Source organism: Oreochromis aureus, linkage group 14, assembly GCF_013358895.1.
Source record: "Oreochromis aureus strain Israel breed Guangdong linkage group 14, ZZ_aureus, whole genome shotgun sequence".
Lineage (NCBI taxonomy): Eukaryota > Metazoa > Chordata > Actinopteri > Cichliformes > Cichlidae > Oreochromis > Oreochromis aureus.
In genome coordinates this window covers 24568825-24591601 of record NC_052955.1, presented here as the reverse complement: position 1 = coordinate 24591601, position 22777 = coordinate 24568825, and the positions used below count along the sequence as shown (strand labels likewise).

The 22777-nt window shown below is 39.0% G+C and overlaps 1 protein-coding gene and 1 long non-coding RNA gene across 7 annotated transcripts in view; one reads left to right on the top strand and one right to left on the bottom strand.

Moving 5' to 3' along the window:
* Window positions 1-22777, bottom strand: part of b3gat1a (beta-1,3-glucuronyltransferase 1 (glucuronosyltransferase P) a) — an 86041-nt gene that overhangs the window by 11698 nt on the left and 51566 nt on the right. For 3 of the 6 annotated variants that reach the window (XM_039598274.1, XM_039598277.1, XM_039598275.1), the window contains 4 exons: window positions 9290-9455; window positions 3418-3560; window positions 980-1051; window positions 363-874 (listed from right to left, as the gene is read on the bottom strand). In XM_039598274.1, the coding sequence (XP_039454208.1) occupies window positions 363-874; window positions 980-1051; window positions 3418-3529 (696 nt within the window). In that variant the 5' untranslated portion in view covers window positions 3530-3560; window positions 9290-9455. The remainder of the gene's footprint in view (window positions 1-362; window positions 875-979; window positions 1052-3417; window positions 3561-9289; window positions 9456-22777) is intronic. The other 3 variants (XM_039598278.1, XM_039598276.1, XM_039598279.1) reach the window with 3 other exon arrangements.
* LOC120432903 lies at window positions 18381-20883 on the top strand. Its single transcript, XR_005608181.1, has 6 exons — window positions 18381-18443; window positions 19191-19413; window positions 19830-19994; window positions 20159-20352; window positions 20517-20598; window positions 20714-20883. It is a non-coding gene; the product is annotated as an uncharacterized LOC120432903 (long non-coding RNA).

The window sequence follows — 22777 nt, the reverse complement described above, 5'->3', positions numbered from 1 at the left end:
CACATTTTGGTCTGAGTACACGGATAGTGTATGTTTGAACAAAAACCTACATCTGCAAATGTACTTGCACTGATATTTTTAAGAACAATTACTCAGTTAGCTTCATGAAGTTATCATGAAGCCTATCTCAGGGACAGAGGCAGGGTTACACCATGGACAGGTGACCAATCTGTCTCGCAGTAAAAAGAGAGAGACAGTTTGGACACAGTTAAAGCTGGATTGGCTTTTCTGCTTAGCTTTCAAACTATAAGTTCTCTTCGTGTCATATTGGGGGTGTGGGCTATACGCTTTCTGATTCCTGCCCACAAACAACGTGTATGTGTCCTCAACTTTGTTATGTTTATTACAGTTCAGCCACTGACCTCCTCAAACAGCTCCAGGCTGTATGTGTTATCATCATCAGCAAAGTAGACGATTCCAGGCTGGCTGTTGTTGGCATTGAACGTCTCCCTCAACCACCGCAAGGCCAGATTCCGCTGCATAGTCCCTCTTGGAATTCTGGGATCCCGAGTGTCACCTCGCAGCTTATAGTTCCTGGGTGTCTCTACATTGAGGTGGGTGTAGTTTAGCCCCGTTTCTCGGAGGAGTCGTGTGACAAGAGGCGTTCTCCTTTGGGAATCCTCCACCAAGATCCAGTGCAGGTTGGGGACATGGAGGAAGGTGTTTGCTAGCCGTGTCAGCTCAGCTTTCTGGACGGGCCGGCTATATGTGGGGGTGATGATGTGGATTGTGGGCAGCACATCGGACCAGGGCGGAGGCCGCGTGTACACATACTCTGTCCTCACCACCTCCACAATGTCCTTATCTGAGGCACAGTATTCCTTGGAGTCCTGCGCCTGGCCACCTGCCTCCCTCTTGCCCTCGACACCATCATCTGTAGATGTGGGGATAAGAAGACATGTAAGGCATTAGTGTAACCTTGAGCTGCTTTTTCTATATTTGCCTCAGGTGACTTAAACCCAATGGGGGTAAAGTGTACCTGAGAGCCGGTGGTGGCGGACTGCAAGCCTCTCTGGAATGATAAAGATCTCTTTTACTAGGTGGTGACAGGCTGCAAAAAGCGAAAGCAGGCACCGTGAGAGGATAACACAGCTGATGGACAGAGAGACAGTGCAAGACGAGGGAGGGATGAGCCCTGCTATTCCCCCGGTGTTGCCTTTGGGCTTTTCTTTTTAAAGAAGGAAAAAAGGCATGTATGTAAATGCGGTAGACATGCCTTTTCCACCACAGACTCTCTCATCCCCTGCCATTCCCCATCTGCCATGCAAAGTATTATCTTCACAGTCAGGAGCTGCTAAATGATGTCCTAGCTCTAGACCGGGGGTGTCAAACATAAGGCATGGGGGCCAGAATCGGCTGAACAAAGACTCTAATCCGGCCCGCTGGATATCTTTGGAGAGTTTCGTTATCTTGTAGAAAACTGAGATGTATTGTTGAAATTGCTCTTCTTCTTCTTATATTAAGATATCTCAGGGTTTAAGTGTTAAACTTTTTTACACTACGACAAAGGGGAGTTTCACTGGTCTGGCCCACTTTAGATCACAGTGGGCTGTATGTGGCCCATCAATTGAGTTTGATATCCCTGCTCTAGACCCAGTGTTCACAGTTCAAATGTATTTGACTTCAGAGAGGCCTAAACATCCACATCCACATGTGTGCTATTACAGGGAGGTTTGTAAGCTTTTGAGTCAAACAGCAATGACATAATGTTGGATTCTGCCATTTCTCATTAAAGGCCATAGGTACAAACTCTTGTGTCAAGCCATCAAGAAATCTGCGAGGTCTTCTCTACTGAAAATCTGCTGGTTTTGTTGATACTTTGTCGGTATCTTCTTTGCATCCATGACCTGCACATACGCATACTGTATGTCAGACAGACAGAATAGCAAAGTGAAGGTTTTTCATGGAAACGCTTTCATAAGACACCCTGTGTGGGTTTTAGGGCAAGTTTTAGGTAACACAACCTAAAATTGGAATGGTGCTTAGTGTTACATCGCATATCACTGCAGAAACTGAGGTTTGTGTGCTAAGTCTATAGCTTATGTCAGTGCAGTACATCATTTTCCATTTTATGTGTGGGAAGGTGAGGCTCATTTTCAAAAGTCTGACCTTCTTTAGAATTGCACAAAACGCAGCGAATCAGTCAGCTGACGCATTTTGAGTAGACTCCCTCGGTGAAGGCTGTGATATTTTGGCCTGAATAGTTTGGTCATGACGGACAGAATGTGATTATAGAGTCATTAAGGTTGCTCATTTCTTCCTATTGTGCCACAGCGCATGGCAATCTTTCACTTTTCTTCTTGAGCTCTAGTCGCACCTCCAGCATAAAAGGGGATTTTTTCTGCAGCACAAAGATTAACACAATCTTCTGATGGCCAGATGTTCAACAGAGGCTGCCAGTGAGCATGCTGCCAATAAATCTCTAGCTTTTCTCTTTTAGAGGAACACAAAAGGAAGCCTGTGGACAGAGCTTGGTTAGATTGTCATTGAAAAAAAAAGTTATTGTATTTTTAGTGTATTCCATGAGAAATTAAAATTACTTAACTATGTACAATTTTTTTTATTTTTGGTAACCTTTTACTTTCATTTTTTAATTTACCTTAGTCGATAAGGAGCTAATCAGACTGTATTCAGAGGGTTTGAAGAACCTGCAAAAACACGCTGAGTCAAATCATGTGTAAGTTCAGTACAGACTCCCATAGCTCATAAGCCTGTTTTCCTTGTTAACCCCTCTATGTGCATTTCTGAGATTACAGGAAGAGAGCAGATTGCTCTATTGATTTGCTATTGCTTTATTTTGGGTGTGTTTATTCTGCAGGAATCTCGACATTTTAAACTGTTGGTTTTCTGGTTTGCAGAGAAGGCACCAAACACTGGTGAAGTTAATCAATAGGACACATTTATGCTTTTTAATTGCCAACAGTCTCTGAAATTAATTTGCAATGACTTTGAGCCAATTATAACATGCAAAGGTTTGGCTCAAATGCTTGATTGACACAAACTCTATACTGGATACTGTGTGTCACACCAAGAAGATATGGATTGATGTTGTAAGCTATGTGAATGGATAAGCTGCAGAAGGATTTAGTTTTATAATATGCAACTCTGGGCAAGTTATTACTAACAAAAAAAGAAAAATTGCAGCTTAGCAGTTCTATTCTGACAGACTGAGTATGTGGAATAAAAATAACTCCCAAATGGAGTGGATATGCAACTCATCCGTAACTGCAAAATCATCCCTGACTGATGAGGTTTACAGTGACCGGACAAGTGCTTTTCAGTTCCGATGAAGCTGATGGTCATGGCTTTCAAGTGTCTCTGTGTGAACAGCCTGTTGTCTAAACCTGAAGTACGGTGTTAAGTTCGAGGGCCCACTTCAAGTTCGATATCGTCAGTGGAGTGCAGCGTGCTGCGTACCCTTTCGGATGGCGAGGAGTGGAGCAATAGCGTTTTGGTGCCAAACGGTGATGAGCAGAGTCCAGGGTAACACGATCAACACGATGGCAAGAATATCTCTTCTCTTCGGCATCTCCAGGATTGGTTATTTGGCTCGGCATTACCTGGAGGGGGAAAAAAAATTAAAAAGATGATAGGATGTGTTATCATTCTTCAAGGTCACAATGAGAACCTAGAACCCCCCCAAAAGAGATATTAAAAGTCAGCCAGCCAACTTAGACTTCTAGCCTTCACCAGAGCAAGCTAACATAATTGTTTTTGATGAATCTCAGTTATTTGAAGAAAAGGGAAGTCACACTTGCAGGACCTTTATTATTGTTGACCACCTTTTAAATAGCATTTAAGACAGTCAAGGACTTTGTCTTTATGGACCTGGCTGGCTCTCTGCAAAGCAAAACCTTCAGTGTCTAAAACTGAGTAATAGCTTACTTACTGTTGTTCAATCTTGAATTCTATTTTGCCACAAATGCATAACGGCCTCACAGTTTCCAATCAAATGAAAGAGAACATGATTGCTCTATTACCTACACAGAATTTAAAAGGAAAAAATAGGGCCTGATTTTAAGCAGTAACCAACAAAGGGAAGGTCAAATCCATTGGAGGAGGCAATGCATTGACAGCTTGCGCCCTCTGGTAACCCAGTGAGCTCATCAGCGCTATCACTGCAGACACGGTGGTGACTTCATGCCCAGTGCTGAAAGTATTCACAGGCCAAATGGCAGGAAGCGATGTAACCAGACCGTGGGAGGACTGTTTTGCAAATGTGCCTTTCCCTCTGAGTCCAGAACATTGGTTCAGACTTGTATCTCTTTGAAAGATTCAATTGCAGCATGGAAGGAATCAGACATTAACTGAAACAGCGGCTATTATTTTGAAGTTCCTCTATTAATTACTTTGAACTTCAGGCTCAAGTTAAAAGTCTGAAATCAAAAAAGTTGGAACAGATTGCAATCCTGTTTGAATTGTTACTGCAAAAATGTTCATGCTACAGCAGTGAAAATGAGACTATATTTGAACTTTGGATGGGAGAAATGGCAAATGTGTTGCATCTGGAGAGATCCTGTTCTGCCGTTTTTGAATGGTGTTAATTAGTATGCTGTGTTTGGTTTTGTCATTTCTTCTGTCTTAAATTTTTATATTTACACCTACTTATATTTTATCTTTATACAAGCTTTAACGCTGTATCAGGGTTCCAGTGGACATTGTTGCTAGATGGGCTGTTTTTCCCTTCTCCGTTTAAAATACAATAATAATATTAAGGGGAACAAAATGCAGATTTTCAAATTTTATCAAGACTTAAAGCTTACATTATTAGGGGGTTGGCTAATGACTGACATATGGATGTTGGCACAGGAGGCTGTAGCATGTAATCATCTGTCTAAGGATAAACTGAGTCCCTAAATTGGACGCTTCAACCTGGTTTGTACTGTTGGTGCGTTTTGAAGCAATTTGAATGCAATTATCTGACTTCCTGTGTGGTTAAGGTTAACAGACAAAGAAGCCCTTGCTCTAGTTTTGGTGAGTAGTCATACCAGTAGACCTTTTTTTATTAGTATGTCATTTATATTAACTAGTACATATCTATGTATGCGTATGTGTTTCTGTGTATGATTTACTCATAGTTGATGATTGCACCTTAGAAACCGAATTAGCCACCTTAGATGAAAATGTATGCTTTTTTATCTAAATAACTTCTAAAAAAGAAAGAAAGAAAAATAAAACTAAATACAAATTAATAAATAACTTCTGGCATCTCCCAAATTTGGGCCATAAAGCTAAAGGTTGTGATTTCAGTGCAATGAAACAAGTGCCTAATTATGGTTCCTAACTTCTCATTGGATAGTTGCTCTTCATCACAGGGTATAGCCAATCAAACTCAAATGTAAGTACATGATCAATTAAACCATTGTGTAGTTAGTACCGTCTACCATTAAAACACAATTTTATCAATTAACATTTTAAGCACAACAATCATGATTCATGAATGACACCAATTTCCTTCCCTCCAGCTATTTTTGTTCAGCAGCTTGTCTGAAGTCTTACAGGAATTTTGTGTAGAAGTGCTAAATGAGCACTTAATTGAATCGATATTGTCTCCACAAACATAAAGTCATGTTTCATAAATGTAAAGTTTTATTTAGTCTTTCTGTTTTGCATTCAATCATTATATTTCATACCTCTATTATTATTGTTCTTCATTGACCATTTACATTAAATTTAAGGTCAGCAGTCCTGCCCATCTCTCCCAGGGTCTGTCTCTTATACTTAAAATGCTTGTGGTATTATGCTGAGCCCTAACTGGGAAATGCAGTTATTAAGTGATCTGCTCAATTAAACAAAGACTAAAACAGCCATAATGTGGGCACAGGTGTTCAGCGCATTCATTTCAGCTTTACACGAGAGAGAACAAGTCATCGCATTTCCCAGAGCGATCCTGCTCCCACTGCTGGGGACGGTGGCAGAATATTGTGGCTTAATGTAATTGTATATGCCAATTATGTTCGTTGAGCTTTGTAAATAAATACACTATTAATGGCCAAGCCTTAGGTATAAACGCTTTTGACGCAGACTCTACTCATGCTCTTTTTTCAGGTTAAGAAATGTGCGCTGCAAAGCTGTATGTATGTTTGTTTGTTAATTTATTTCGATCATGTAAAGAATATACAAAATCCATTTAGCAAAGAAAAGAAGAAAAAATGCTATAAAAAATAAAGCAAAATACATTTCAATATTGCTTCATCTGTTCTGATTTAGTTACATATCGAAAAGGAGTGAGAAGAAGTACACACGTATTTAATCCCACCCCTTTGGGATTAGTTATCGGTCAATATTTAATCAGCTTCCTTACTGATATAACCTGTATGTACTTATTTCTGTTTAAGTGGAAAGGAAAATTACTAAGAAATACTGAAAGAACAGTAAGAAGAGGTGGGCAGATCAATCTCAATAGTGATGGCATTGATACCAGCACTGGTATTGGCATCAGATTGATACTATGCACTAGGATCTAGATACTAGCTCTTGATACTAGATACACGTTTCTATCGTCTATAAAAATGTCTGAGCATTTTAAAGTGTACTGTTTATATCCTATAGAACATTTAAACAAAAGTAACTGATCCAAAGTCCTTAACAGACAGCCACATTTACAGATCTAGAAAAAACCCCAGTTTCAAAATACATGAAAAGCTGAAAGCTGCATTTTAATGAGTTATCTCGTTATTGTGAAAAGTAAAACTCACAGGAATTTAGTGGTCATTAAAACAAATTTAATTGCAAATTGATGACTCATCTCATAAATCACGACACACTGCTCTCTCCTACAGCTGCTTTTATATTTTATAAGGATCAGTGTGTGCATCGGCAATACTGACCCTGTGGTTACTTGGTATCACATCAGTACCTTCCCCATAGCCATTCATACAACACCAATGTAATTAAATGACAGATTTCTGTAATTTTACATCTTTAATTCGTATAATTTAAGCTCAAAGAGTTGTGCTGACAGATTTCTGACATTTATTACAACAGCATTTCTTTATCGTGTAGCAGAAATGAGACGTATTGTTAAGATTGCACTTGTTTTTTCTTAAATGAAGCTATCTCATTGATTAAATGTGTAGTTAAATTTATCTACACTGACAGAAAAGGGAGTTTCACTGGTCTGGCCCACAAAAAATCAAAATGGGCTGTATGTAGCCCGCCATGTAAAATGAGTTTGACATCTCTGCTCTAGAGGAAAAAGCTTGTGATTAAACTCATCATGTAAATCTTTTCTCAATATAAGACATCCAATAGTCAAACATTACTGCTACAGTTTACGTTTAAGTTGAATGGATTTCTTGGCCTTGCTTAGATGCCCTCCGAAATTGTAGTGTCTCTGTCTATGTCGAATTTACAATGATGGCTATCATATCATTCCACAGAACAAAGGCCAGTCTATTTTTGGAACTACAAAAACACTGTGATTGTAGAGCAGTGTTACAAAGTTGACAACAGCAACATTCATCACAGCTCACCTTCAATTCAAGTGTGAGGCTCTGATCGAACGTTAGACCCAGACTTTAATATCTTTGCTTAGAGCCCATTTTTGCCTGGAAATTATACATCATTTCTTTTTTTCTCCTTTTTTTTAACAGCACATCTTTTGTAACACAGTCCCTAATTGTACTGCATAACATCATCAGGCTAATTTTCTCAGACTTAACAAAGCTCCTCCAGAGCCACAGGAAACATTAATGATCTCTTTTTACAGGTTCAGAAATACGTGCTTATTTTAGAAAATTGACCTGGATGAAAAAATTGGGTAGGCCTTTAAAAACATTGTTGCCAGGAGTCTGCTCAAAAGAATTAAAGGAACACTTTTAAAACACATCAGATATCCATGGAAAAATACATCAGTGCTGGTATCTACGCTGATATGGTCTGGGTAATGTGTTAGGAACAAAAGTATTTCACAGGATTTGATTTAAATGAAAATTTTCAACCTGCAGAGGGCTAAATTCAAGGACACCTTGGGAATCAAAAAGAAACAAACAATGTAGCAGGCTAGTCCATTTGGCCAAAATTTCATTGCAAAAAATTCAAAATTGTATTCAGTAGTTTGTAGAGCTTCACGTGGTTGTACACATGCCTTACAGCACCAGGGCATGCCCTTATTTGAGACCGCAGATGGTATCATGATGAATCTTGTCCCAGATCTGGACCAGGGCATGACTGCAGCTCCTGGGCAGTCTGAGGTGCAATCTGTGAGCATTGGAAAAGACTGAAACATAATGCCCCAGAGGTCTTCTATTGGTACTGGTCAGGCGACTGTGGGGGGCAGTCAGTGGTATCAATTCCTTAATCCTCCAGGGGCTGCCTGCATACTATTTCCACTAGTTGTGCCCCAGGAGGAACCACTGAACCAAAGTAGGGTTTGACGATCGTCCAAGGGTTTTATCCTGATACCTAATGGCACACAGGGTGCTTTAGCCAAGCTATGGAGGTCTGTGCGTCCCTCCACAGACTGATCACCGAACCACCACCAAACTGGTCATGCTGAATGATGTTACAGGCATGTTCTCCACAGCTTCTCCAGACCCTTTCACGCCTGTCAGTTTTGCTTACAGTGAATCTGCTGTCATCTGTGAAAAGCACAGAGTGCCAGTAGTGGATCTGCCAGTTCTGGTATTATGTGGCAAATGCCAATCACAGTGCTGGGCAGTGAGCACAGGGTCCACTAGAGGATGTCAAACTCTCAGGAGCAGATACTGGTCTTACTGATGGCTTATGAACCCTCTACAGCCCTATCCAGTAACTATCCAGTAGCTCCCTGTCTCCTGGAATCTCCTCTATTCTCTTGAGATCGTGCTAGGAGAGACAGCAAACCCTCTCGCGATGGTACACATTGATGTGCTGTCTTGGAGGAGTTGGACTACCTGTGTAACCTCTTTAGGGTCCAGATATCGCCTCATGCTAGCAGTAGGGACACTGACGTTAGCTAAATGCAAAACTAGTAAAGAAACAGTTCAAAATGATAAGGAGGGAAAAAATGTCATTGGCCTCCAGCTGTAAAACCATTCCTGTTTTGGGGGTTGTCCCATTGTCTCCCCTCTAGTGCACCAATTGTTAATTTCATCTGTGGCTCAAATCAGCTCAAATGTGTAAACAACTCTGCGGCAAAAAAGAAATCAAAAAAGCTGAAACCGATTAACAACCCCCTCTGCTGCTTGACTAGATCTGACTAGATCAGTATCCCAGACGTTTAATTGGCTTGATGCTATACTCATATTTAAAAAGTGCTCCTGTAATTTTTTGAGCAGTGTGTAACAAATGAAAAAAGTGAGCTCACCCACAGTTAGAACTGGATCATTGCGCGGCTGGGAAAGCCACACTGGAGACTAGATGGGCTACCTAGCGTTGACATCCTCCATGACACATCAGCCGACCATTTCCTTCTCCTCTTCCTCTTCCTCTGTCTTGTCCACTCACAGAGTCAGGAAATAGCAAGTGCACACCTGGAAGACGAGATCACTTTGGTTAATATGCTACAGCAATGCCACATTTTCTTTCCTCTTTATGGTTTCACCATACTTCTTCCACTGACACCAGCGACACTCAGTGACAGTCACCCAGGTTTAAAGCAGTTTGGACAGGGTCTAAGAGTCAAAAGCCTTACAGAAATGCTTTGCCAAAGACACCCTCAGTGAGCACTCTGCTTGTGTGACATCTATTCATAATTTAACATCAAAGAGCCGGGGCTGAAATTGCTGCAGAGGGAAAGTGTGCCAGTATAATACAGTGAACTCTAGTTTGGATGTGCATCGTCCACAAATCCATCCCCCGGTGGTACACCACTGCTGCGCTTCACAATGCAGCGTTCTGCTTAATGTTCTGTGTATTGGTATGTGATTTACTCAATTCATTTCGAACTAAATTGCAGTGACACAGACTCTGTATTTTATTTATTTTCGCCTGATATGGAAACTGGAAGACGGTTTAGTCACAACTCCATTGCCTGCCAACAGTCTGGGGTGGGGAATGTTACAAAAATAAACTGGCATCATGTCTTATTCAAATACATCTGAGGGAACGCTGCCTCTATGGAGGCTTGTGCTCCACACAGCCAGCGATGCCTGCATGCTGCATCAGCACCACAACTTGATGGCTGAAGACTGTATTTTTAGTGCTTTGTGATAGAAAATCATAAGCTGCAAAATATGTAGGTTTTGGGGAATGAGCAGCGGGAGTGCCGGAATCATTTTACGAAGCCACACTGTTCTGTGAAAAGGCAAATTACCTGTGACCCAGTAAAGCAGAAAAGAAGAGTGTGTGCTTGATGTGCACAACATTTCAGAAACAACCTATTTTCAGGTAGCCTTGTTTTGTGAAGTTTCTCAAACTGAAATGTATCTGACGGGGCGAGGGGGCTGACATCATCGTGTGGAAAGGGGAATATATGTTCTTCATGCGTTGGTGCAGATTGTGCAGTATTTGTGTTTCCTGACAGCGACGAGCAAGTACTGTTGTGACAAAATAAACAGCTTCACCAGTAAAGCTTTAGAGTTGCTGCCAGGTACCGTCACGCGTACAAGCTCCCAATGACAGTGTTGTCGTTGTGATTTCTGTACAACACACTCGCCTTCCTCACTGCGATGAAGCTATAAACAGATTGAAACACAGTCGAGTTAAAACGACCTGCCAGAATCTCCGACCATTCCGCGGGCCATTGTCTTTTCTCAGAGTTTAACATTTTTAAAACTGAGGTTTGGAAAAACGAAAATACGCTGGCATACGCTGTCTGCTGAAGGGAGCTCAAACTCATAATACTATTGTGTATAGAACATGCAGTACTGAAAATGGGTGTTTAGCGATATAACGGCATTCATTAAAAACCTTGATTTCTTTTTTGCCGCGGAGTTGTTTACACATTTGAGCTGATTTGAGCCACAGGCAAGAAATGTTTAACTTGAAATGATGAAGTTACATTTTGAGCAGTGCTAAATACAGAACCCCTTAAGGCTAAAAGTGGTGAATTTGTTTTTCTTGATGCTTTTGATCCACATGAGCAGTTGGTAAGTTGGTCGTGTCCACTTATAATACAGTGCCAGTAAAGAGAAAAGTCTTGCAGATGATGGGGTTTTATTGCACATATTTCAATTTTAAAGGCTTGCAGTGTAGCACAGATGCTATGGTTGTTGGTTAGACTTAAGCAGCATACAATCATGGGCCACTTCATTAGTTATGCCTTCCTGATACCAGATTGGACCCACTTTTGGGTCTTTTGGGTGCTCTATTGGATTGAGATCTGTTTATTGTGGAGGCCATTTGAGTACAGTGAACTCATTGTGATGTTTAAAAAAAAACTAGTTTGAGATTATACGAACTTTGTGACATAACATTTCATCCTGCTGAAAGCAGCCATCAGAAGATGAGTACACTGTGGTCATAAAGGAATAGACATGGCCAGCAGCAGCAGTAGGCTGTGGCATTTAAATGACGCTCAATTGGTTTTAAGGTCCTAAAGGGTGCAGAGTAAATATCCCCCACAACATTACACCACCACAACATTGCACTTGATTGGTGCAGACTGGATCCATGCATTTATGGAGTTTATGTCAAATTTTGACCCTACAATCTAGATATCACAGGAGAAAATGTTTTTCCAATCCCCTATTGTCAAAATTTGGTGAGCCTGTATAAATTGTAGCCTTGTTTTCCTGTTCTTAGCTGATAGGAGCGGCGCCACTGTGGTCTTCTACTGGTGCTGCCCATCTGCTTCAAGGTTGTTGTGAATTCAGAGATACTCTGGTTGTAACAAGCGGTTATTTGAGTTACTGCTGCCTTCCTATCAAGATTGAAGCAGTCTAGCCATTCTCCTCTGACCTCTGATATCAATAAGACATTTTTTGCTCAGCACACTTTCCCTCTGCCACTCACTGGACAATTTCTCTTTTTTGGACCATTCTCTGTAAACCCCAGGGTTGGTTGTGTGGAAAAATCCCAGCAGATCAGCAGTTTCTGAAATACTCAGACCAGCCCGTCTGGCACCAAATAACCATGTCACAAAGTCTCGGTTTGAATTTCAGCAGGTTGTCTTGTGCATGTCTACATGGCTAAATGCACTGAATCGCTGCCATGCAATTAGCTGATTAGGTATTTGCATCAAAAAGGAGTTGAAGTGGTTGTTGAGTGCATGTCATTGGATATGTTTTGCTGTACCACTGTTTTAATCAGGAGTTATCTATGCGATATGTGATACTAGCACACCATATTAACACAGTAGCTTCAATACAGCACACAGCCAGTGCAACCAGCACAAGCATCACACACCCATACAGTAGTTACTCTTACACTATTCATTAATGTATGCCATGTATCATGTTGACTGATCCACCAGTTTAATTCAGACTGTTATAATTAGACTGAGCACAAATATCGACCCTCTTGTCAAAACTGTGTGATCATATTGTTCATCTGGATAATACACAACCCTAACGCACGTATAAACAAGTGCTACATCTCTCATATATTCTATTTTAAAGTGTCTTTCATGTCCGCACAACAGACAAGACAGCAGCAACAAACAGGCAACCCCAACAGATACTGTAACTGTGAAAATGGGGACCATAATGAGGCCTCTGTAGCCCAAAAGCATGCAGGTGGCCAGTTAGCTTCGGTGTAACTATGTGATGGAGCAAGAATACAGAAAGTCAGCTCTATGCCGCTGGCTGGAACAGCCAATGGCAGACAATGAAGCCTGACAGCCTTTCACATCAGCTCGAGTTAACCAGCTGTGAAGGGAACACCTGCCACTGATTAATAAAGAATTACAGCAACAATGCCATGTGTGAAAATTGCTGTACTGATTGTTGAACAACATTAGCCCCAAAAGGTGGAACAAGGAGGTGAAACAGCAGATTATTCTGTAAAGGATTCACGTGTGTCCAACTAAAATGTTTTGCCATTTTAAATGTGTTTAATGCTCACTGATTTTAAAACTAATGGGAAATTTATCTCACATCATTACAAAATAAAAACAAAGAAGGCCCTTTTCTCTTTATTAATTAAAATAATTAAACTTCATTTTTAATAATGTAAACACTTATATTGAGTTACTTACTGAGGAGTGTGGTTGTACATACTTATAAAAACTGTACTTGATTTTTGTAATACAAACACTTGCTGTTAATCTTAATCTCACATATTTTATTCAGGGTTTTTTGATTATTATTATTTCGGCTACACGGTGTTCAGACTTGGACTCTTGTGCATAATGTTGTTTGCAGTGTTTGTGTTGCAAAGAATGGAGTATTAATAGGCCACCATGACTGAGACTCCTGTAGTGATTAATGGCTCCCAGTCAGCGTTGTTGTTCAAATGTTAATGAAACCAGTGTTCCTGTAATAGTGCGGTGTATGGGACACACACATCGGACAGGGATCTCTGCCTCCTAAAACTTCATTTAGATAATCTGAACAGGAACTCGTAAGTTTCTTAAAAAGCTTCAAGCCAGATAAGGGATGTCAGTAGAAAGAGAGAGTGGTTGTAGAGAACCTTTAACAAAAAAGGCAATAACCCTGAATTGTGAATAATGCAAAGCCACTTTAGTGAAGCTCCAGAATAATGTAGCTTCCTTACTTATTTTTATTTGCATATATATGTTCTGTATGTTTATGCCGATAGTCTATCGCCTATCTTGCCACTACTTGCTCACACTTCTCCCTCCTTGCTCTGTGTCTTAGATTTATAAAATCCCATCTTCAAAGATGAAGCAGGGGCATGTTTCCAAGTTTGTAATCAGTCTGCCTCTGAATTCTGAGCTCCCTTGGCCTTGAACATATCCTATTTCTCGAAGACCAATAATAACACCCTTCTCTGTTTGCTTGCTTCGCTGTAGCATCATGTTGATGTACTCTCCAGGCGGCGGGGAAAAGAGGCTCTCTGGAGACAGTGTGTCCTAGTATGTCCAACTGCTCGCTTTCCTTTATGAATTCATTGGTCTCTGACCAACTTGGTAAAGCCCAGAACAGTTTTCAGGGATATCTAGAGAGTCTCGAAGACATGCCGCTGTAGAAGATCAATATTGATGTTACTGTCATATCTACAAAAAACAGCGTTGCCTTGAGGTGCTATTAAATTAAATATTATTTTTTATATGTGGGCATTGATTCAAACAGACTTAATTGCTTTTGAAGGGCATTATGCCAGAAGTAGGTGATTTGTCTATCTCTGATACTTTCTTTCTTATGGAGTCTTGTATAGCACGTCAATTCAATTCAATTCAGTTTTATTTATACGGCACCAAATCCAAATAACAGTCGCCTTCAAGGTGCTCCACCAGGTTAGTACATGTTAATATTTTTTTTTGCAAACTAACAGCTTACAAAGTGACAAGTTTTAATGCTGTTTAATGCTTCATAAAAAACAAAAAGGGGAACCAATAAAGTGCAGACTTTGCATAGACTGTACTGCATATACACTGTATACAGTATATCTATGCAAGACTACAAAGATTGTGAATCCTATGTAAAAGCCTTTATGACATTCTGTAAACAAGGACACTGCTTTGTTTTGGTTATCAGGCAGTTTTGGAATGGATTTTAATATTTTACGATCACATTTCAACATCATGAGAAAAAGAAAGTTTTGAAGCTTTAAAGCCATAAACATGACGCCCCTTCTCTCTAAAACGAGGATGTCAAGTATGTCAAGGACTGCACAGAGTCCTGTGAAAACTTGGTTTTTCATATGACATGTAAAGCGCTTCTTGGCTCTGACATATACTGATGGACAGCCTGACAGTTCAGGGTTAGGAGCCCCTCAGCTCTGGCTGATAAGCTCAAAGTGGCACAATCGTTGCCATGTTGTATGTGACTATCTAAAATGTATATTTTTTATCTTTGTTGTGCATCTTATATTTATTTTTGCAGTATCGAGTGCCGTGTGCTCCTTCTGTTATAATGTCTCTGATGCTACCCAGGACCTAATCTAGCAGCAATAGCAGAGTTCTGCCCTGCACCCTTCTAACATAGTTTATCACCGTAAACCACAACACTTCAAACTACCCACTTTGAAGTATCTAATATAAACTCTGGATACAAATTGAATTATTATCATTTAATTTGCTTTCAAAATACATCATGTACAGATCCAAATATCTGATTTAAAAAAAAAAAAACATGACATGTACATTTCTAGTTTATCAAATCACACTTGCTGAGAAGACTTTACCTTCAAAATCAATCTCTCAGCTTCCCCTCACGTTCTCTCTTTCTTACATCATTCCCCATCTCAGACTCTGTGTTAACCTCTAAGAAGGAGAACAGAGGTGAGTTTGTGTGTCATGCCTGCTGAGCTGTTTGAAATGCTGAATTTGAAATGACTTTTTAAAAAATTGCTCAGATTATGCTCACTTAATTTCTGTAGTGCTAACTTGGGTGCAGAAGTGCCAAAAACATCTTCACATCTGAACCATGAACACAGCACAGGGATGAGATGGGAAAAGGGTGTGTGCAGGCAGGATCATATGGTCTGTGGTATCAACCAAAAGCACCAGCAGACTTAAACTGGGACTCTGTTTTGGGTCGTTCCATTCCCCTTTAACCCTTGAACATATGCCATTTTTGAAAACCAATAATAACACCCTCCTCTGTTTGCTTGCTTCGCTGTAGCATCATTTTCATTTACTCTTGAGGCAGTGGGGAAGACAGACTCTCTGGAGACAGTGTGCCATAATATGTCCAACTGCTAGCTTTCCTTTATGAATTCATTGGTCTCTGACCAATTTGGCAATGCTCAGAGGAGTTTTCAGGGAAATCTGAGGAGTCTTCGAAGACATGCCGCTGCGGTAGATCAATATTGATGTTACTGTTATAGCCATAAAAAACAGCGTTGCTTTGAGCTACCATTAAATATTAATTTTTATGTGTGGGCATCGATTCAAACACGCTTAATTGCTTTTGAAGGACATTATGCCAGGAGGAGATGATCTGTCTTTCACTTATATTTATTATATAATCTTGTATAGAACATCACCAGGTTTGTATTTCTTGATAATATTTTATGCAAACTGACAGCTTATAAAGTTACAAAGGTTTTTGGCAGTTCTTTTTTTAGACACTAGCTGTAACATTGGGTTTCTGTTTCCTCTTGGGATTGAAATGATGATCTTTTTTGGTTTTCAGTTATTTTTGGAATGAATTTTATGATTTTAATGATCACGTTGAACATCACGAGCAAAAGAAAGATTTCGTAAGCCTGTAAAAAAAAACCCCAAAATCTAACTACATTATGCCAGCTGTGCCAGCTGGTGGATGGATGACCATTTGAGCTTGTTTTGTAGGCACAGGATCTTGGCACCTTGCAATCATTGAGTCAGCCACGAACTTCTCTGTATACCAAAGAATTCTAGAGTGAAACGTGAGCCCATTTGTCCAACAGCTCAAAGGACAACGATCTCAAACACAGCAACAAATCTACAAGAGAATTAAAAATCTATGTCCAATATATATTTATATTTGCATGTTTAAATAATACTGTCACTGCTGCTTTACAGCTCTTATTCACATTTTTCTAGACTTAAATTCCTGCAGAGAGATGGCACTAAGAAAATACATGATAAACTTGCACTTAGTGTACTTTGTATTAGCTCTAATTCAATTCATGGACTCAAATCATCTATTCTGACTCAAAGAGAGGAACTGTAAAATACACTAGATGGAAAACCAATTAGTGGATGCCCTATTGGAGTAGTCAAGAACAATCTGGTGCTTTAAAGAGCAAGGTGTGCTGAGGCTTGTGCGAATCTTTCCTGTCCGTTTCTCTCAACCTAATTAAAATCATGTGTGCGCACAGGGAGATGCAGGACATAGTGTATAGTAACAATCTGAATTCTTAAATTATACTCACGTGATAATAGAGAAGCTGTAACTTGTAAATGTGGTAAAAAAGAGCTTTAACCTGTTGCTACCTGAAGGGCTTTCTGAGCTTCCTGCTCAAAAATGACATGCCCAAAATAAATGGAGTATTTCTCTGTGTAAACAGTCTTGGTATCAAAGTAAAGCTAACACTTGTGAGATTTCAACAGAGGTGTACAAAATTCAATAGATGTAGAGGCTGGAACAGAAAAATTAAGTAGACTTTTTCCTTGCCTAATTTATTTTTTAATTTTTAGCATATAACCTCTTTAAAAATATGCTTTAGTTCACATTTTAATCCAGAAAATCACTAATCAACATATAAACATCATCTGTGCAAAGATTTCTTCTTCTAAGACTTGGGCTGGTGCTTTAAACTCAGAGGGGCTGTAAATTTGGCTTATATTGACCAATTTTCATGATTAACACCTCTTTTTAATCGTTTGAGCCAAGACAATCGCGGTAATGATGTCTTCTTAATGTCAGTTCCACCAATCAGAATTTGCAAGGCCAAGCAATCCAGTCACGTGTCTGTAACTGGGCAGAAAATGGCCATCGTGTCGTGTTAGCGTCGCCATACGCCACATTGTAAAAAAAAAAAATCCTAAAAAAACAGTAATATTCCGGCAGCTGGGGCGCCAAAATAATACCATAAAACAACTGAAAATAACTTTCTCATAAAAATACGGTTAATTTCAGTAATGACAATACAGTTTGTTGCCCTAATTTTACATGGGATTTTGCCTTTTTCAAGTGTGTTTAAAAATTAAGTTAGGAACATTTTAATGTGATTAAACAATGAAATAACCTATAAACAAGGTCAATGAATGCGGCAATATGAATAATAATACCTAAATGTACAGAAATATACAGTTAACAGTTGGTTTAAATAATAATGGATTGCATTTATATAGCGCTTTTCGAGACCCTCAAAGCGCTTTTCATTCACACACTGGTGGAGGCAAGCTACAGTTGTAGCCACAGCTGCCCTGGGACAGACTGACAGAAGCGAGGCGGCCATATCGCGCCATCGGCCCCTCTGGCCATCACTATTAGGCGGTAGGTGAAGTGTCTTACCCAAGGACACAACGACCGAGACTGTCCGAGCCAGGGCTCGAACCGGCAACCGTCTGATTACAAGACGAACTGCCAGCTCTTGAGCCACGATCGCCCTAAATAACATTATTTGATGTGAAAAAAGTTTATAAGAATCATTTCATATATTTTTCCATAGTATTACATTTGAATTTAACAGTTCAATCTTTCAAATAACGGACAAATATTTATGAAATTATGATACATTTGTGAATGTATTTTAACAATCTAAATATGCATATGTACAGACAAATACATTTAAAAAACAAGAAAATTATGTTTTATTACATTTACAGTGATTTTATGTTATTTTACATTTGAAATGTAAAATCACAGTCTATTTATGTAAATTTAATGATATTCTAGAAAAACAGCACAAAACTGTAAAATACACAGTAAAATACTTTATATTACAATTTTTTTTACAGTGCATTATTAGAAGCTACAGTGGCTAACGGCTACCAGTGAAAAACAACAGAGGAAACCGGTCCGGTAAGCAAATTGATGCCGTAGCGGATATGCTTGGTTGTTTTTGTCTTCTTTTGCAGCTGGTTCAGTGAATTTTGGTCGGAGCGTGGTGAAACTTGGTGTTTTGGAATCTGGAGAGCTAAGCTAGCTAGCCAGGCTTTGTTTACCCGGTTACATGAAGTTGGGAGAATTCGTGGCTCGGTTGTGTGTGTTTAGCAGACTGTCTCGCAATTGCGTAACTGCTGTTTTAATCATCGCTTGCTTTTGGGGTGTTTAGTGGTTGTAGAAATGTTTTTATGAGCATTTAGCTGAGATTCTAAAGCTTTGTGGACATGAAGACTTGACGTCATGGACGGTTACATTGCTCTTGAGCAAGAGGTTAAATACATAAACATTTAATGTGTAAATCAGCTATCAAAAATTGGTTAGCTATAAGCACTTAATGCAGATGTTATAATGGTGTAATATTATTTTTAAGTAAATCATGAATTCAATTCACTCTCTCTCATATATCTATATCTTTGTGTGTGTGTAAGTGTGTGTATATATATATATATATACATATATATATATATATATATATATATATATATATATATATATATATATATATATATATGTGTGTGTGCTAGATAATATATGTTTACACGCACAATACTTTTCTAATATTCTGGCTTCTAACAGCCTCTGCTGTTCTTATTAGAATTTACCATCAATGTATTTCATTATAATTTTTTAAGTTGAAATCTGCTTGTCTCTTCTAACATTTAGTGTTTATCCCTGTGGTGGCATCAGACGTCCTCCAACAAATATGCCCAGGACAAGTTAGTTCCCGGAGGCTGGCTCACCTCCAGATCCAAGTACCAAATTGTAACTCTTTGGAGAAGGGTCTTATGGCACAGTTGCAAAATGTGTCAGAATAGCTGACAAAAAGACTATACCCATTAAAATAATGAAACATGAGAACCCAAAAGACCCGTTAAAAAACCAAGAGGTAAATACTGCTACCTAGAATTTCAGTTAGAAAGATGTGTGCAGTGGATGTAAGGACTGTGATGAAATGCCTATGAAATGTTTATTTCTGTAAAAGTAATGTAAAACCCATCTGTAACCTATGTTTCTACCTCACTGCCCTGAGAAGACTTAATGCCTGTAAGTCCATCAAACATAGTATAGTTCAATGTCTTTTACAGACAGTGGACGTCTATGTCTTGAGTTTGAATATCTTGACAAAAGTGGGAGAAAAAAAGAAAGAAAGAAAGAAAGAAAGAAAGAAAGAAATTTCAAACCGCTTAGTTTAAAGGCAATTCGTCCCATCATCATGCACGTATGTTTAGCTCCCTAATTGTTTTGAAAATGGACACTCTTAAAATTTTATCATAACATGACATATTCTTTGATAACTTTCAGATCGCAAGAGCTCTTAGTCACCTCAACTCTACTGGAACAATACACGCAGACCTGAAATTAGAAAATGTAATGTTGGTGAAACATCAACAAGAGCCATACTGAATTAAAGTAATTGACTTCGGCCCGGCCTGTGAAACCTCAGCTGCCAAAGATCCGTCCTTACCAGTAAGTAGCTGGAATCAAATTTAATCTCTTCCTCACACAGTCGCACACACTTCAGTGTTTGTGCTTTATGTTAGGGGTTTCTCAACTGTAGTCTAACTCATACTTATCCAAATGGTCAGTATTAACAAAAAATGTGACAATCATTTCTTTTTGCCCTCCATCAGGTCTCTAGAGATTATTCTGGAGCTTCTGTTTACAGAAGTCGTAGATGTATGGTCTCTGGGTACATCTACGGCTGGGTACATCTGAGTTACATAATGGAGACCCAAGGGCAACCCCGAGAGAAAAAGCTAGACTGTGGGCAAAACACCGCCCATTTTTTCTGCAGAGAGTTAAATTCCTGCAACAACTACCACTGGTAAGTCAAAGTACCTACCACTTCATCACTGCTCTGGTTAATCCTATCTTTAAACCTATTAGCATTTTACTTATTTTCTAACCCTTGATTTTTAATGTATTGTAAAATATAAATTTTGTTGTGCCCATTTATCCAATGTGCTAACAAGTTCCCCATCTTTTCAGACACTTGAGCAATATTTCCAAGTGTCTGGGGTTTGGTTCATGGAGACAAGAGAAATAAAGTTCTCTGGATGACCTCTTCTATGTAAGTATACTTTTTGACCATTTAGTTGGCAAAAAAAGAACATGTTTTTATGGAGAACATGACACACTCAAATAAGTCTATTTAGTTGACTTTTGTTGCTTTCTTCACCTTTCAGATCACTGAGCATCAGGATTATGCAAATAAAACTGCTGAAATGTTTGATTTCCTGATGTTTGTTGAAATGGTGAAAAACTTGCTTCATCTCCATCCCGAAAAACGGATGACACCCCGTCAGGTGCGGGACCATCCCTTTGCAAGAATGCACCACCTTGCATGCTTGCACCACCTTAGCTCCTAGTAAGTCAACACTTTATCTTTAGAGTGACTGTTCTCCCTTAACGGTTCAGTGGGGACACATGCAATACATTTCACCACAGACCGTATATTGGACACACTGCATCATTATTCATTTAACAGAAACTAAACCAAAAATGCAGAAAAAACATGCAAATCTAAGCAATTACCTAACTTTAAATAGTGATAAGGTTATAAAAAATAATCAGGTCCTTTATTTTATTACTTATTACTTTATAGCTTGCTTTATGTGAAAATGCTGTTTTCTTTTGACTGAATAATTTAACATATGGAATGATTCACTGTCTTGCAGCATCAAGTCCTGCTTTGAGCACATAAACGTCTTTATTACAAAGAAAACAGCGACATCAGATAGCGGGACAGAAGTGTGTGGGTCTCTGCACCAGGCCACCTCTGACACCAGACAACCTGCCTAACAGAAGTTCCCTCCCCCTTCAGCTCAGAGGAGCAGCCCCAATTCATCAGGTCCAATCACTGGAAAAATGCTGAGACATTTCCAATCAAATCACAGTTTAAAAGAAAGCGTCTTGAAGAAGATATAAAGGATATGGGTGGGCCAGAGCTTAAAAGAAAAATGACTGATTAGAAAAACGCAAGCAGAAAAATACCATATCGACGTGAAAGGTCACATCATGACCAGAACAAATGCCATTATTCAACGGGTCCATCTTGCGCAACCAGTGGCTATCTTGGCAAGCCAGACCAAACCTACTTTGACAGGTCAAATAAGAGGGCCAGAGCAAACTACAAAGATGATAAGAGCCACATCTTCGTTAACACCCTACACTACACCTACTACTACCTCCCTGCACCCAAGTAAATGCTAAATAAACCAGCTGTGATACTGGTGACTGTTCTTGATCAGTGTTTTTTTGTTTTGTTTTGTTTTTTTAGTCACCGTCTAGACTTTTGTTTCTGTAATTTGAGGTCATCACATTTTTTATTTTACTATTTTTATATGTTATAAGCACAAAAGAGCACCTTTTTAATTTCAGTTGTTTTATTTTGTCTTGTGAATTCTTGCTTGATGTCCTTTTTTATCTTTTGTTTGTTAAAGGTCTAGTATTGATCACGGAAAGAGGCTTACTGTCACAGTATTATCATTTGTGAAAAACCTCTGTGTGCAACTGATGGCTAAAATTCTTTTTCCCTTTGATTCAGATTTCTTGCATTCAAAGTAGAATAAAAATATTGAATAACTAAACCCGTTCAAGTTTAGGCACTGTATGGTTGAAAATAACATTTGTTTTTGGCGGTTATTTAAATATATCGTGATATATATCGTGTATCGTGATATAGCCAAAAAATATTGTGAAAAACGTGCCAAATATTTTATTCTGCTATTGACTCTTGTTTTAAGCTTCTTGTACCCCAGATACTGTGAGCATGAACTCTGCTACAGTAGTCAGCTGGTGTCTGATCCAAGCACGACACATTTGAATGGTCTACATATCGTATGTACTATATGGCAGAAAGCTATATTACAGTAGAGCTGGGCGATATAAGATTTTTTCATATCACGATATGTTTTTTTCATTTCAGGCGATAACGATATATATCACGATATAAGCCAAATAACTATATTTGTAAGATTTAAATGTGCCGTTGCTCACAAGTAAAATGTGAAATAATTAGCAGCTTGTTTTAATTAAAATATTTATTTCCCATAATAAGTTCAACAGGGTAGATGTACTTAAGGAACACGAGACTTCAGTTTCAGATAAAGGCAAATATTGCAAACTACACAAAAGGCAGCCGCTAAAGCGTTTAAGTTTCAAAATAGAACAAACAAAACAGACCACTAAATTGTCAATTCCACTTAGAAACAAAATATTAATTCTAAAAATAAATCTTAGGTCGTTTT